The 16,994-nt window shown below is 52.7% G+C and overlaps 1 protein-coding gene and 1 pseudogene across 1 annotated transcript; one reads left to right on the top strand and one right to left on the bottom strand.

Annotated features, from left to right (window-relative positions):
- Window positions 1-3,894: 3,894 nt before the first annotated feature.
- On the bottom strand, window positions 3,895-4,695 carry LOC134055836 (H-2 class II histocompatibility antigen, I-E beta chain-like; annotated as a pseudogene).
- Window positions 4,696-11,670: 6,975 nt separating this feature from the next.
- LOC134055835 (atherin-like) lies at window positions 11,671-13,136 on the top strand. Its single transcript, XM_062512309.1, has 2 exons — window positions 11,671-12,118; window positions 12,647-13,136. Exons 1-2 carry the CDS (start codon window positions 11,865-11,867, stop codon window positions 12,888-12,890), a joined length of 498 nt encoding a protein of 165 aa, XP_062368293.1. The 5' UTR covers window positions 11,671-11,864; the 3' UTR covers window positions 12,891-13,136.
- Window positions 13,137-16,994: the final 3,858 nt, after the last annotated feature.

Genomic DNA, 16,994 nt, shown 5'->3' with positions numbered 1-16,994 from the left:
TGATGTTAATTAGGTCCAGACTCCTGGATTTCCTTGTCGGCCTTTTCCAGACCAGGTGTCTCCAGCTGTGCAGGGGGCAGGGTCTGGGGTGGGTGTTCCTTGATGGTTGCTGTTGGTCCTTGGTGTTCTGTTAATGGTTGTTATGTTTGTGGATATCTTTTGGGTTATTCCAGTCTGTTGAGATGTTAATCTCATCCCTGTTCAGTGGGGTAGCATTCCATAAAAAAGCCTTTAATATTCCTTTCCCGAAGGGGCAGGCAAACCAAGTCTGAGTAGGGAAATAGGATGTTTAAAAATGTCAAGTGTGTATATTTTCCAAGCATCGACTCGCAGGCAGCCCAGTGTGTGAGTGGAATTGAGAGGCAGAGTGGAATTCTGCCGCTGTCTTCCCCAGCAGCTGTGGGAGTGCAGGCACAGAAAGCAGCGAAGCTCCAGCAGTGGCAGCAAGGATTGTCCCCAGTGGCTGGAGATGCCGAAGGAGGGTGCCCAGGCAGAGGATTTCAGCAGAGGATCTGTGGGCAGGCCCAGGGGCTTGCCCCGCTGTGGAGCCCTGGCTGCTGCTGCTGCTGCTGCGTTGCCTTCAGGGCAGGGTCAGTGGCAGCCTCCCATGCTGGTGCTGCAGCCGGGAAGTCCAAATGTCCGGGGCTTCAGAGACCCTGAGCCGAGGGTGAGGGGTCCCCCCGTGTTGAGCTGTGCTGGCGGCTGTTTCTGTGCTCAGGGACACCTGGAATGGGCCGGGCCACTTGGCCACCAGTGGTGCTTCTTTGCAGTCCTTAGGCAGGAGCCGATGTCCCGCTTGGATGCCGTGAGCAGCAAAGTGCCAAGGCAGGCTCTGTGCCAGCCCAGCTTCCTGTGGGAGAGATTTGCAAGAGACAGGATTGTGGTCACAGACTGTTTGAAATATGTATCCCTTATCTGCACGGCTAGTGGGTGGGGAATTAGCAGGGGAAGGAATTCCCAACATCAGTTACAAGGGAGAGAATTGAGTGTCTGCTCTGGCTCTTATTCTTGCCCAAGCCAATGGTAAAAGCCTTACCCATGGCATCTTGGTTTCTATCAGCAGCTTGTGAAGGAGTTTCTTTATTTCCCTCTTCATTCTTTCTACCTGATCAGAGCTCTGGGGGTGCCAGGGCTTGTGGAGGTCCCTGTGGTATTCCTAAAGCAGCCATAGCCACTGAAGGGTCTTTGCTGTAAAATGAGTTCCCCATGTGAGTCTGTTGCTTCCCCAATCCCTTATCTTGGAAGTATTTGTTGTGGAAATGCCTTAAGGAGAGATGCAGTGATTGCTGAAGAATTCCGATTTGCTTTTGCCGGCCCGTTGGCTGACATGCTGTCACCAGGAGATATTTGAGCCTTCCTGCAGGGGGCATTTCAGTCCCAGGCTCTTGCAGGCACACACAGCTCTGCCGGTTGAGCTGACCATGTGGGCGGTAACCTGGGCTTGGTCTAATTCCCTTTCCTTAATCAGAGCGTGTCTTGGAGCTCTTGTCCTTTCTCCTGCCCTTGAAGAGCCATCCATAAACACATTTTGTCCCTCAGGCCAGGGAGTTTGTCCTGAATCTCTCCTAGCCTGGCTCTGGAGCTCTGTCCCTGGAATGCAGTCATGGGTGGGGAGCGCCAAGGCCGGGCCCCCCCGCACTGTCCTGGCAGGAGCGGCTGCAGTGGGGACCGAGTGCGGGCGGGAGCGGCCGAGAGCCCAGCGCTGCCCCAGCCCGACCTGGCCCAGCTCCATCCCTGCCCCTCCAGTGGGATGCTGTGGGTTTGTGGGGAAGAAGGAGCCGGCCGTGGGTGCCTGGGGCAAGAGGAGAAGGGAAGAAGAAACACGGTGTCACTGTCCACCAGGGCATCCACACTGGGGAGAAGCCCTACGAGTGTCCTGAGTGTGGGAAGAGCTTCTCCAGGAGCTCTCACTTGATCCAACATAAACGGAGGCACCACCAAGGGAAGCCCTGGGAGTGGCCTGAGTGCGGGAAGAGCTTCGTGCTCTGCTGCAGCTCCATCCCCCATGGGAGGATCGGTGTTGGATGATCCCCAGTGAGCCCCGTTGGGCAGAGCCCTGGTAATTCCTGTTGGGTCGGGGGAAGGTGTTGGAGAGTTTGCTTTCCCTTCTCCTTGTGCTGCTGTGATTTGGTTGGTAATAAATTCCCTCCCTGTGCCCAAGCTGGGTCTGTCGTTCTGTGCAGGTGCTCGGGGCGCGATATCTCCTGTTCCTTCACTCAACTCCCGGGACTCTTCTCAGCCAATCAGAGAATGCGATGGAGAAGATGCAGCCAATCAGGGAGAGCAGGTCTGATGACTCCGCGGTTGCCGGGCAGACCCGCAGCACCCAGTGTTCCCCACCTGGACCCCGCCCTCCCCGCCCAATCACGATCCCCCCGCGGGGTCCCCCCAAGTCCCTCCTCAATGCCCCCCACTAAAAAGAGCTGGGTCCAACTGGGAAGCTCTGTTTGGAACACTGGGAGCAGCTGGGCTGGGGCAGAGTTACAGCAAGACTGGGTAGGACACACCACACCCCCAAAATCAGAGTGGGGACAGAGCGGGGGGGTCCTGGCTGGGCCCAAGGCCATGGGGAGAAGCTGCAGCCGCTGCTGGGTCAGGAGCTCTGAGGGCAGATGAAAGGGGGTGATACCTGGCTGGGAGCCTCAGGGGAGCACACACGCTCTGGGGGAGGGGGCATATGATCCCTGGGACCTCCCCTCACCTTCTTGTGCAGGTAGAAGTGAGCTCCGGTTCCAGGAAGACTAATCCTAACACCGAGCTCCCCATCCCCCTCAGGACCTTGCTGCAGGGGGGTTTCTGGCAGCATTTCTGGGAGTCCACAGGGGTCAGGACCCTCCAAAACCTCTCACAGACATTGCAAGCCACTCCAAGCACCCTCCCATTCACCCCCAGCCCACCCAGTACTCCCTTAAATCTCCTCCCAATCTCTTCCCCTCCTCCTCAGGACCCCCCAAAGCCCCTCCTGTCCCTCTCTGGATCCCGTCCCTCCCTACCATTTGCCCCCCACTGCCCCAGGACCCTCAAGCCCTCTCCCAGTCCCTTCCCAGCCTCTCCTGGGCTCACCAAGAGCCCTTCCAGTCTCTTCCCAACACAACCAACCTCATTTCAAGCACATCTTTTCCAGGCCCAGACTTCTTTCATCCCCTCCTGACTGACTCAGACACTCTCCGAGTCACTCCCGACAGACCCCAATCCCCCTCCCAGCCCCCGCAGTGTCTCCCCCGTCCCCCTGCACTGTGGGTTGTGGGCTGTACCCCAGTGCCAGCTCGGGGTGTTCCAGGCTGATGTACTCCGCCTGGCAGCTGAAGGTGACCCTGCAATGGGGAGGGGATTCCAGCAGCACCAGGAGCTGGTGGGTCTAGTCCCGCTTGGGGACCAGGTCAGTGGCCACCACATGCCCTGAGAGCTCCTTCTGGCCCTGGAACCACCTCAGCTGGATCTCAACAGGGTAGGAATCCATCACGGAGCAGAGTGGGGAGCTGGGGCCACGCTAGGAGCTTGAGTGTTACAGTGAGATGGATACAGTGAGGAGCTCTGGGAGAGAGTGAGGACACACTGGGACCAACTGGGGTGAACTGGGAGAGATGGGGAGGGCTGGTGTGGTACTGAGAGAGACTAGGAATGAAACTGGAGAGAATGGGGGAACACCGTGAGTGAACGGAGTGCATTGGGACAATAGGAGAGAGGGAATAGGTTAGGGATTGGACTGAAAAGGACTTGGAATGGACTGGGAGGGACTGGTGGGTCACCGGGATAGATGGGAGAGATTTGGATGAGCACTGGAAGGACACTTGGAGAGAGGGTGGAGGTCGGGGAGTGGGTTGGGAATGGAATGGCTGTGGACTGAGAGGAATTGGGAGGGAGTCTTGTGACACTGGGAGGGACGGTGAAGACAGTGGGATGGACTGGGATGCACTGGGAGAGCCACAGGAGTTCCTTGGGGTGAGGGTACAAGAGGCCCCGGGGATGGGCACAAGAAGGGCTGACGTGTCTCAGGTGATTCCCAGGGAGGTTTTGAGGGGCTCCAGGGTCATTCCCAGAGCAGGGCCTGAGGGGACACGCTCTGCCCCACGCTCACCTCTGCGCTCCACGAGGAACGGTCTGGGCAGCTCCTAGTTGTGCCGGCAGTGCCTGTGCACTGCAGCCCGTCTGTACTCCATCCATTCCGGGTCCCTGTTGCAGTACCTGGCAAGCCTGTCCCAAAGGAGATGTCCCCACGTACACCCCCACATGGCTGCTGAAGTGCAGGAACTGCTCCTGCTTGGAGATGTTCCTCTCCACGAACCTCACTCGGTTGGTGTCGCTAATGGAGTAGCACTCGGACTTAACCATCCCCTGAAACAGCCCTGTGTGTGCAGGACACAGGCCCCGGGATGCCCCCCCAGCAGCCCACAGGAGCCAAGAGCTCCAGGGCAAACCCAACTCCTCACCCCCAGTGCCCCATGGCCACCATGGGACCCTTCTTTCCGGGGTCCCAGTTCCTCTTTTCCACCTTTCTCTGCATTTTTCTCCCCCTTTCCCAACACTTCCCAGTTCCCTTCCCCTAGCACCATCCCTCCCGCCCCATTTCCCTTTGTCTCCCCAGCATCCCCTCCACTTCCCTTCCTGCCCCTCCCGCTCACCAGAGCTCTGCGCCTCCAGCCCTGGGGCTCCCAGTGCCACCAGTATGGCCCCAGTTGTGGCCACACGCCCCATGGCCAGCACCGGGCAGGTTCTGACACCTCCTCCCTCCCCAAATTCCCCTGGCGGGGGGTGCTGGGGGCAGGGCACGGGTGGAGTCCAGGTGAGGAGCTCTGGGCGCTGTGGGACTGCCTGGACCGTGAGGAGTCATCAGTGCTGCGCGCTCTAATTGGCTCAATTATTTTAGTGCCTTCTCTGATTGGCTGAGGAGAGGCCCGGGAGTTGAGAGGAGGACCGGGAGAGATCCCGCCTCAAGCTAGAGGTTGAAGAACATCCAATTCACAAGGCATGCAGGTCATCTCCAAGTGGTCCCCACACTCCTGTGGGAGCTCAGTGCACTGAGGATCTCAGGAGGGTTACCAAGTGTCTGGTGGCCAAATCCAGCCCTGCGCTCCCTGCGGTTGTGGGCACTCTGGGAAGGGTTCAGCTGTGGGTCAGATGGCCGGAGAGTGGGTTGGTGGTCACCTCGTGTGTGAGGCAGGGATTGGCTGGGGAGATGCGTGGACACCACATGACCAGAGAGCTGGCTGGGTAAAGGGACACCTCAACAGCGACACCACAGTGACAGGCAGCCAATGAGTGCTTGTTTCAGTAAAGTCTGGGTTAAGTTTGGAGTATATAAAGGCTTGGTTGGTTATAATAAACGATCTTCTTCAGAGCAAGCAGGCACGTCTGTCTGTCTGTCTTCCTCATTGCTATGCATGACCATAAGATGGGCATGACCATGACCATGGGATGGCCATGAGGATGACTCAGCTATGACCCTGACATGACCATCATGTGACTGTGGCCATGAGTTGACCACAAGGCGATCATGAGATGAGCCTGACCATTTGATGACCATTGCTGTGACCATGCTCATGAGATGATCATGACCATGAGAGGACTGTGACCACCAGATGACCATGACACAACCATGAGCATGAGATCGTGACCATGAGAGGAAGTTGCCCACGAGCATGAGATGACTGTGATCAGGAGATGACCATGAGCATGAGATGGTGATGCTCAGGAAATGACCATGACATGACTGTGGCCCTGACCTGACCACGAGATGACCATGACTATTTCATGACTCTGAGCATTTCATGACCATGACAGAGCCGTGTGGTAATCAAGGTCATATGGTGACCATGAGGTGACCATGAGTTAATGATGGCCATGGGCTCATAAAGACTATGACAAGAACAAGGGATCAGCATGGCCATGATACAATAATGACCATGAGACGACCATAACAATGGGAACACCAGGAGTTTGAGGTGACTGTGACCAAGAGATGACGGTGACCATAACAGAACCATGGCCGTGAGACTATAGTGACCAGGAGGTGATTCTGAGATGACCATGTGATGGCCACGACCCTGAGGTAACCACAACATGACCATTAGAGGATCAAGACTGTGACATGATAGTGACCATGAGATGACCATGACCATGCAATGACCGTGTGTTGAGGGTTAGTTCTCTCCCTTTTTTTTTCCCTCTGTGGAATTTTCCCCATTGTCATGCTAAGATACCTGTTGACTGGGCCCTGGTGACAAGGGGGAGGGGACGGGAGGGAAGAGAGAAAGCCCCGCGAGATTCAAACAGCCAGAAGAGGAAGCGGAAGGCTGGGCCTCGGCCCATTTCCCCCGCGGAGTTTGGACGAGAAGAACGATCGCCACCTCTCCTCCATCTCCGCCATCCCAGCGTTGGGAAACCACTATCGGACCCTGCCCGGCTGTCTTCTCGCTGTGAGCTACCACCATCCAGCACTCTGCTGATCACCGGGACCGACACCGTGAGCGGAGGGCTCTCTCCATCTCTCTCTCCCCCTGGGACAGCTCTGCCATCACGCCCAGCCCTCCTGCGGCTCTGCGGGAGCCGCCCGCCCCCAGCACCGGGAACTGCAGCTCAGGGAAAAGGTGCCTGCAGCCAGAAAAACACTGGGACTGAGTTACTGCTCTGTTTGTGGGTAATTTCATAGCTGCTGTTGTTCTTGTTTGTCATCTTAGATACACTAGTAATGAACTGTTATTCCTACCCCCATATCTTTGCCTGAGAGCTCTCTTAATTCCAAAATTATAATAATCGGAAGAATCACGTTTTTTTCAGCCCAAAGGGAAGCTTCTGCTTTCCTTAGCAAACACCTGTCTTTCAAACCAAGACAGATTTTGGCCGCCCAACGTGGGGCCCGAGGGCATTGAGAGAAAAGGGTGAAAAAGGAATAACAATTCTTGAGTTACCTCAGTTTTGTGTTAGGTGGCATCATGTTGTCCAGCTTACCGTGGTTTGGGCTCCGTGTGGCCACAGCTTTATCTCTCCCATTTGCAATCCCTTACTTGAACATGGGTCCTATAACTCAGGCTGCCGTAACTATTATCCAGTTCCTTTTGTGGGCTGATAACGTGAGAAATTCATGGATTTTTAACTTCCTCTGGAAGGTGGGCACATGGATTCAGAGCTATCACACTCTAACTGTATGTTTTTGGGGTTACTTTAATAATGGTACATACTGTGAGGATATGACACCAGGGAAAATTTTGTCCCAACCCCTTACACAGTTTTTTGGGTCTGCTCCACCAGCTTTTGAGGGGTTCAAATCTCTTCTAAGCAGTAATGATGTCATACAGTGGCTGACATTACTAATAGGCCTTGTAAACCTGTTCTATTTAACATTCCGAGATGAGGGGAGATTGACTTGGATGACAACCCTGATACATCCCCCAAGGAATAGGGATCCTGCCCCAGAACCAGGCCCCCTCTCCCTCTGGGAGCGGCTTTTAATGAGTGTAAGAGAGAGGTTTGTCCATAGAGAGAGAATGCAGGAGCACCACCATAGAATGCGCTGGAAGACCGCTGAGGAGGGGATCCAACAGCTGAGAGAATTGGCAGTACTGGAGATATTCTTTGGGAGGGGTGGACAACATGACAATGACCCCGACAAGGTCAGCTACACAGGGCAGATGTTGTGGAATCTGGCACACCTGGGGCCATCTCAATACACCACATTCATTGCAGCCATTAATGCTGACACCAACCACGAGACAGTGGGTTCTGTTGCCAATAGGCTCAGGAATTTTGAGAGTATAATGAACAGCCCAATGCAGGCTCAGGTCTCTGCTGTGATTAGGGAACTCAAAGAGGAGATGAGAGAGATGAGGGAGGAGATGAAGAAGGTCAGTACAGCACCAGTGCGAGTCACAGATGCCAGAGTTAGAGCCCCACGCCCCCCAGCTAGGGATAGAGGGTACACCCCACGAGCTGACCTGTGGTTCTTTCTGCGTGACCATGGGGAAGACATGAGAAGGTGGGATGGGAAACCCACTTCTGCCCTGGCAGCACGGGTGCGTCAACTCAGGGAGGGAAACACTAACCAAAGGAGCTCCACTGAAGTGAAGGTAGCCTCAACTTCCCATAACCAAGATGCAGGGTATTACAAAAGGGAGGATGATTTGTCAGATCCCCTTGAGGGAACCTCCAGTATGTATGCCCAGGAAGGAAATAATAACCAGTGCTAGAGGGGCCCTGCCTCTAGCCAGGGAGAGGCACGGGAAAACCGGGTCTTTTGGACGGTGTGGATCCAATGGCCTGGCACATCAGAGCCACAAAAACATAGGGCATTGGTTGATACTTTTTCACAGTGCACCCTAATGCCATCAGAACATGTGGGGGAAGAGCCTGTTTCTATTGCTGGGGTGACGGGGGGATCACAGGAATTGACTTTGCTAGAGGCTGAAGTGAGCCTGACTGGGAAGGAGTGGCAGAAACATCCAATTGTGACTGGCCCAGAGGCACAGTGTATTCTAGGCATAGACTTCCTCAGGAATGGCTATTACAAAGACCCAAAGGGACTCAGGTGGGCTTTTGGAATAGCTGCTGTAGAGGCAGAAAACATTAAGCAATTGAACACCTTGCTTGGACTGTCAGAGAACCCATCTGTAGTGGGACTCCTGAAGGTGAAGGAGCAGCAAGTGCCAATTGCCACCTCCATAATGCACCACCGGCAGTACAGGACAAATCGAGATGCTGTGATCCCCATCCACAAGATGATCCGTGAGCTGGAGGGCCAAGGAGTGGTCAACAAAACCCACTCACCCTTCAACAGCCTCATCTGTCCTGTGCGTAAGTCTGACGGAGAATGGAGATTGACTGTGGACTATCGTGCATTGAATGAAGTGACTCCACTGCTGAGCACTGCCGTGCCGGACATGCTGGAACTCCAGTATGAGCTGGAGTCCAAGGCAGCAAAGTGGTATGCCACCATTGACATTGCCAATGCATTTTTCTCCATTCCTCTGGCAGAAGAGTGCAGGCCTCAGTTTGCTTTCACCTGGAGGGGCGTGCAGTACACCTGGAACCGACTGCCCCAGGGGTGGAAACACAGCCCCACCATCTGCCATGGACTGATCCAGGCTGCACTGGAAAAGGGTGAAGCTCCAGAACATCTGCAATACATCGATGACATCATTGTGTGGGGGAACACGGCAATGGAAGTATTTGAGAAAGGAGAGAAGATCATCCAGATTCTGCTGGGAGCCGGTTTTGCCATCAAGAGGAGCAAAGTCAAAGGTCCTGCCCGAGAGATCCAGTTCCTGGGAGTAAAGTGGCAAGACAGGCGGCGCCAAATCCCCACTGAGGTCATCAATAAGATCACCGCGATGTCTCCACCAGCCAACAAGAAGGAAACACAAGCTTTCCTAGGTGCCATAGGCTTTTGGAGAATGCACATTGCTGAGTACAGCCGGATCGTGAGCCCTCTCTACCTGGTCACCCGGAAGAAGAATGAATTCCACTGGGGCCCTGAGCAGCAGCAAGCCTTTGCCCAGATCAAGCAGGAGATCGCTCATGCTGTAGTCCTCGGCCCAGTCAGGACGGGACCAGAGGTGAAGAATGTGCTCTACTCTGCAGCCAGGAACAAGGGCTTATCCTGGAGCCTTTGGCAGAAGGTACCTGGTGAGACCCGAGGCCGACCCCTGGGATTCTGGAGTCGAAGTTACAGAGGGTCTGAAGCCAACTACACCCCAACAGAGAAGGAGATCTTGGCTGCTTATGAAGGAGTTCAAGCTGCCTCAGAGGTGATTGGCACAGAAGCACAGCTCCTCCTGGCACCCCGACTACCAGTGCTGGGGTGGATGTTTAAAGGGAAGGTCCCCTCTACCCACCACGCCACCGATGCCACATGGAGCAAGTGGATCACCCTCATCACACAGCGCGCCTGTATCGGAAACCCAAATCACCCTGGGATTTTGGAAACAATTACAAAGTGGCCAGAAGGTGAAAATTTTGGTCTTGCCGATGAAGAGGAGCAAGAACAAGTGACCCGGGCTGATGAAGCCCCGCCATACAACCAACTGCCAGCAGACAAAACTCGCTATGCTCTTTTCACTGATGGTTTCTGTCGCATCGTGGGGATGAACCGGAAGTGGAAAGCAGCCGTATGGAGTCCCCGTATGGAGGCAAGTTCTCAGAGCACTTCCTGACTCAAAAATCATTCTTGGCATGGCAAGAGCTCACTCCTGTGATGGTTCCCTTTACATAATCTCACGGTTGAGGGATTTGGGAAACCTTGCCCTGCTCCTTCTGCAGCCCTGACTGATCCCACGGCATTGCTGTCAGTGGGAGGCAGGAGCATTCAGCTTGTCAAACTTATTCTCGTTAGTAATGCCAGTTTCTCATTCCATGTGCTCTATGCAGCCATGGAGAAGAGCAGAGAGGAAAGGGAAGGGCCCAGGGCTGTGTCCCGGGGTTGTGCCTTGTGCAGCTCCTTTTGCTGGCCCCAGGCAGCCTGAGCTGCTCCCACTGCTGCTGCCAAGCCCTGGCCCTGGCTGGGGCCGGGATCAGAGATGCTGGCAGTTCCAGGCAGTCCTTTCTCCCATGACAGCCTCACATGGGGCTCCATCCATCCCAGTGTGGGGCACTGCAGGCACGTGCTCCCTCTGCCCCTGCTCCTGAGTGGAAGGCAGAGCTGGGGGAGTGCCTTGGAGCACTCACTGCACTCACTGCCACTGCAGCCTGAAGGAGAAATGGAACTTCTTTCCATTAAGGTCCTCCTAGCAAGAAGAACCAAGCCAAAGGAGACAAGAAATCTCTGGAGGCATCTGAACTTTTGGACAAGATGCTGAGTGATCTGGAGAGACGCCGTGGTGGGTGCATTTCCCTCAGCCTTCTCCTGAGACTCATAGCAGCCTTACTGCCCTGCTGCTGCTGTCACACCCTGCAGGGCTGTTTCCCAGCCTGGGCTGGCTGCGGCTTCTCCCCAGGCTCTGCAGGAAGGCATTTGGCATCAGCTGACAGGGGGCCGAAACTGCAGCATGGGCCATGCACACCCTGAGATCCACTGCAATTTCCTGATCTCTGGGTAGATCACGAGGGGTGGTGGTTTGGATAAGAGAGAGCCCTGTCACAACCCCTTTAACATGGGACTTTACCCCATCCTTATCCATGACTTAAACAAGCATTGCCTCCTGAACATGTCACCTCCTCGAATGGTGAATAGCTCCATCTGATCCATTTATGCCTTTTCCTTTTTCACGTAATAGAGCAAAACACTGTGCAGATGCTGTCATATCCTAGAGGAAGCAATGGCTCTGGGCCATGGTCTGAAGAAGGAATGGAGGAAATGCCAGGCACGGGCACAGGCACAGGAGGTAATTGCTGTGCCAGGCTCAGCCCTCGGCAGGGCTGTGTGGCAGCAGCTCTTCCCCCAGGGCCTGTCCTTGCACAGCCTGGGAGCAGCCAAAGCTGGAGGCGCCTCGGCTTCGAGGCCTCTGGAGCTCGTTCCCAGCCCCTGGGAAACGGGACTCGTGCACCAAGGTCCCTCCCTCTGCAGCTGCTCCTGGAGCTGCCCTGAGTGCCCAGAGGCCCAAGGCACAGGAGCAGCCCCGAGTGGGAGCCCTGCCACGAGCCCAGGGCCACAGCCAGCCCTGGCTCCTGACTGGGCAGGGGCTGCCCTGGGTCCTGACAGGGCCTGACTCTGTCCCCTTGGGCTGGGGGAGCTGTCACGGGGCAGGGAGGGTCGGGGCTGGCAGTGGCTGCTCAGGGATGGCTTTGGCCCGGGTCCCTGGAAGGAGTGACTGCCCAAGCAGCTGCACTGGCCCCGGGCTCTCCTCCTCCCGGCCTTCTGGGCTGTGTTGGGTGGCACAGCCTGTGCCAAGGGATGGCAAGGTGCCTGCAGGCCCCATCTCTGGGGGAAACAGAGAATGTCCTGGCCGTATCCAGCGAGCTGCCAGCTCAGCAGTGGAGCACAGCACGGGCTCACGCTCCCCATTGCTCCCACAGAAGCACTTGGCAAGTCAGATGCAGATGCTGAGAATCCACCGAGCACCCCAAGAGTTTTCTGCCCCCAGGATGTGCGCAGGACCTGCATGATAGGCACAGTAGTGACACTGTTCACTGTGCCACTTGCCATGGTCCTGTGCTATGTCGGGTTCCGGTGGTGGAAGGGAAGAAAACAGTAAGTTTTTGCTGTTGGTCTCTATGCTCCAGCTACTTCAAAGGCTTTTGGTGGTCAGGAAACACTCGCAGTGAGGCTGCTGTGGAGTTGTGGATGGTCAGTGGTTGTGCACATAACTGTGCTGAGGGTTGTGCTGCTGCCCAGTGCTTTAATTGGCCTCTTAATTGCTGGGCCTTGTCCTTTGGAGCCCGCTGGGGCTGCAGGCAGTGCTGGCTGCCACTGAGGCTGCGTGGGCAAGAGCAGCCCCAGGAGCAGCGGGCAGAGGCAGAGCAAGGTGGGGAGGAGAAAGAGCAGGGAGCAGATTGCCCTTGAAAGGCAGACGCGCTCTGGGGCCCGCTCCTGGCCAGGGACCCTGCCCAGAGCCATCCCCTGCTCGGCAGGGCCTTGAGGGGCAGCTGTCCAGCTGGGCCAAGGTGTGCCAGCAGCTCCAGCCGTGCTGGGGAGCCTTGCCAGCTCTGGGCCCTGCTGTGCACGAGGGTCCCTGTGTGCCACCGGCAGCTGGGGCCTCAGACACTCCTCTCTCCTCAGTCGCCCTGCTGCAGCTCCAGCACCCTGGCCAAGAAGGCGCCACTCTCCGTCGCCCCCAGGGAGCCCAAGGACCGTCCGGTTTGACAGCTCTCAGACATGGCCTCAGCGGCAGCAGTCACCCAGGAAGGCAGAACACCAGCCCTCCGTGCCTCCCCCACGGCCCCCCAGCCCAGCTATGAAGCGGAAGCCCCCCGAGATCCCCCCACCTCCACCCCTGCCGAGCCAGCCGCCCTGGTCCAGCTAGGAATGAAACTGGGCCAGCCACTCAGGACTTGGGCTACCAACAGCTCTTCTCCGCCAATAACACGTGTTACCTCTGGGTAACATCCAGAGGCAGTTTTCATACTGTTGTACCTTCAACAGGAAGGGCTGAAGATTCTTCCCATGCCCTGTCTCATCCTTTGCTGTTTTGATTTTCATACAGCTGGGTGCCGGCTGAATCTCTTCAAAGAACATTTTTAGCACTGCATATTTTACCCCACCTATTGGGGGAAAATAAATGAAAAAATTCTTCAGTTTAGACTTTGTTTTTAGTGTGGTTGACCAGTCACATTTTGAGCAATTAATATTCCTTGTTACCTCTTCCCTATTCATTACTATCTATAAAAAAGTACATCCGAACATGAAAATCACCACTATTACTGAGATTCACCTCAAAGCCCAGAGAAGAATCTAGCACAAAATATTGTCCCATGCACTGCTCAACAAGAAATATTCAGAGGAAAATACAGTGGCAGCTGAGGCTTGTGGAACTCCCAGAATACTGAGCCTGCAGAGGAGGCAAACAGCCCTGGCAGTGGCTGAGGGGACATCCCCTCACTGACTCCTCTGAAAGTGTGTCACTTCAGGAGGGGAAGGCTTTTAAACCTTGGCCTTTCCTTCCTCCTCTGCTAAAATGTAAGGCTCCTCCTGAGAAAATTCTGAGCTACAAACAATTCTCCATTCCTCAACAAAGCTACTCAGGGGCTCAACTTATCTTAAAGGGCAAAAGCAAAGGGGGTCAGAAATTTCCCATCAAGGCCTATTTGCAGAGAAACCCCACATTGTGTGACCAAATATTTATTAGCATCAGTTCACTCAAAAGAAACCCAAGTCTGTATTAAGCAGCATTTTAAATAAACATGAAGTATTCTTCCTCACATATCAGCTGGACTGGTTTGCTCCTTTTTTGTCCTAGAGAGAACAGTAGAACGATTTGCTCTTCTAAGGATTCCTTGGCTGGTCCCCAGACCTGGCTCCTCCCCACACCTTGCCTGGGCTGTTAATGCAGCCAGTTAGCACCACCTGACTTTGCCACCCTGTTCAGACCTTGGGCACGGCTGGTGCCACGGTCCCTTCTGGTGCCACAGACCCCTCTGGTGCCACTGACCCCTCTGGTGCCACGGTCCCCTCTGGCTCCTGGCGTGTCCCTGCTGCTGGAGGAGCCCAGCTTGTGCTGCTGCCTTTGTTCAACAAGGCTGGTCCTACTCCCCAGCCAAAGAGAGGCCAAATCACTGCTTTGGACAGCGCGTTTGAATGAGTTTAGCACCTCCTCATCTCTAACACAGACCTCTTAATGCCCACATACCAGCAGCAGAAAGGTACCTCATCTACAGAGGTGAGGAAGCCTGAGCAAACAGAAGGTCGGCATTCAAGCACGTTGGGTTTTTAATTTACTGGAAGCAATCACTCGTTCACTCACTCAAGACTTAATTGCCAAACTGGATTGTGCTATGCTATTGTCTTTGTCATAAATGTTGTTCTATCTGTCCAATTTACCAGACAAGAGTAAATTTAGCAGCAGTTTTTAAATACTAGCAATTGTATATAAATGAATACAAAAATTTATTAAATGCAGGTATTTAAGAATATAAAAATTTGGCAGTGAATAATTCAGTATAATTAAGGTTAGTATAAAGCATAAGCAAAACCGACCGGGGATATGGGGAGAGTCCTGCCCTTCTTCACATATCAAACAATAAGGACAAAAATCCCACTTATATACTCTATGCTAATACATATTAATACAGAACTTTCTGGCAAACTCCTCCTAGCTTCTATTCCTAAAATCTACCTCACTATATTGTGTAGCACATGCTCTGCTAATAGTTAGAGATCTCTCATCCTTTTGGAGCTCTTATTCCCGATGAAGGCTCTTTGTCTTCATCAGTGTCTGCTCTGTAACCTTGCAGGTAGAGCAGGCACACTAAGCTTACAGGTGTTATGTTATTTCAAGTTCCATGCCTGGACTCATCCCAATTTGGCCCAGTCCAAGGTCAACCTTTTTATTTCTAGATGTGGCTTATCTAACCTACATCCTTCTTCTACTGCCACCTAACATCTGAGGGAGTCCATCTCCTTTTTCCTCACTATTTCCTTTCTTTGCTTTGTAACAATTGTTTTCTGTTACTATGAGTACAATTTTGCCAATATGGTTACAATTCAGTTAGCGTGAATCACATTTATTACAATTTCCCCCATTTCTCTTTTTGATCATATTGATTTGTGCTTTCCGATTTTAAAAAAACAGATCTCCGTATTCTCTATGTTCCCAATAATTCCAGTTTTCACGTTCCCTCGTGTCAGTCTCTAATTTTTCTAACATTTCCCATGCTGCATCCAGCTTTTTGCACTCTTTCTCAAATTTTCTTAGCTCTCCTTGTGCTAGGATGTTTTCTTTGCATTCAGTCAAGGTTTTTTCGGTTCCTTTCCCTTGAATGTGAGCGGATTGTGCTTTTAGTATCATCAAGGAATTCAGTTTCCCTTTTGCTGCCAATTCTGGGTCCATGGGCATTGCTGTAAGTTGCATTCCCTGAATTACTGAGCGCATCAGTCTAATAATACAGGCTATTGTACAGGGCAAAAACAACAATCCTAAGACAGAACACAGTAACATGAATCCCATTTTTTTCCACCAAACACCCCCAGAAAGATTATCCCACCCATCAGCTTTTACAAGAGAATTCCATTTTGGAACAGGTACATGTGCCACTCTTTTATTTCATCAGCAACTTTTGTGATGGCTTCCCCATGATCGTCTATTTCCACACAGCACTCAGATTCGTTAAACCTCCTACAAACTCCTCCTTCTTCTCCCACCAAGTAATCTAGGGTAATTCTGGTTTGATATACAAACGCTCGCATTTGTGAATGCTGCTTAGCCAGCAACTTTAAAGCATCAGACGTATGGTTTGAAACAACTTCAACTACTGCCTGGAGCCTTATCAACAGATTTCATAGATAAATTGGAGTTCTATATCCCCAAGACCCATCCTCAGCCCAAGTAGCTGGGTCATAATATGCTATAATTCTTTCTGCAGGCCATTCTTCTCCTCCCGGTTTTTGGGTTCCTCCCGCATTTGGAAAGTCAAGGTTTAAGGCTCTTTTATTTCTTTCTAGGGTTTCATGAAGAGGTGTTCCTAGCAGATTGCCCCTAGAGCTTGGTAGGACAAAGAAGGAGAGTTGTATAACTCCCAAGGTATAAGTTCCTTCCCACTTTTGGCATAGTTCACTGTATGCCCCTTGCCCACAAATCCAATCTATTCCACCAGGGGCTTTCCATATGTTTTCCATTTTATCTGGTTGTACCCAATAAGATTTTAGGTCTTTTATGGATTGGTAGGGGTTAGCTCCAGGACTTTTATGCCAGCACAAATCAGTTTGATTATCCCATTCACAGTCCATTTCTTTTGTTACTCCCCAGTATCCAGTAGGAATTTGGGGTCACCAGGTCTTGGTGTTATTATCTGAGTTTACTACTGAAGTAGATACGCAAGGAGTACATCCTACCACTTCACTGTGTTTCCTCCCTTCCCGAGTTATGCAAACTGTTCCAATTACTTGGTGACTCAAAACCCATCCCTCAGGCCGCTTTAGTGTCTTAGAAATTTGAGTATGATTCCATTTTAAAAATTCTTCTGGAGCTAAACTCTCACCTCTCCATGGCCCTCTTTCAGCCATTCTAAGTCCTCCACAAATCCAGCATTTGGACAATCCCAATTCTGGGGCAATTTCTTGCATCAAATCTACAAAACGGTTCTTATTTGAGGTTGGCAAGTCCCAATTGCTACAGTGTTCTTTTAATTATTTATACAGCTCATTTAGTTCCTCTAACTCTTTCCCTCTGATCTTTTTCTTATCCCTTTTTATTTCTTTTTCTTTTCCATTTATTTTCTTAATGGGCACCTTTCCATTCTCATCTTTTTCAAATCAAAGGAAATTCTCATACCTAGGACAAAGTTGATTGCTGTTAGGATAAAGAGCTTGCCCATTGAATCCTAAATTTCTCCTTACACAATACATTTTGTGATTCTTCACACAAATTTCTAAGAAACTGTTTTGATCGTAACAGGCAGCACTAGCATGTGGA

Source organism: Cinclus cinclus, chromosome 35, assembly GCF_963662255.1.
Source record: "Cinclus cinclus chromosome 35, bCinCin1.1, whole genome shotgun sequence".
NCBI lineage: Eukaryota > Metazoa > Chordata > Aves > Passeriformes > Cinclidae > Cinclus > Cinclus cinclus.
This window is presented reverse-complemented; position numbering and strand designations above follow the sequence as displayed.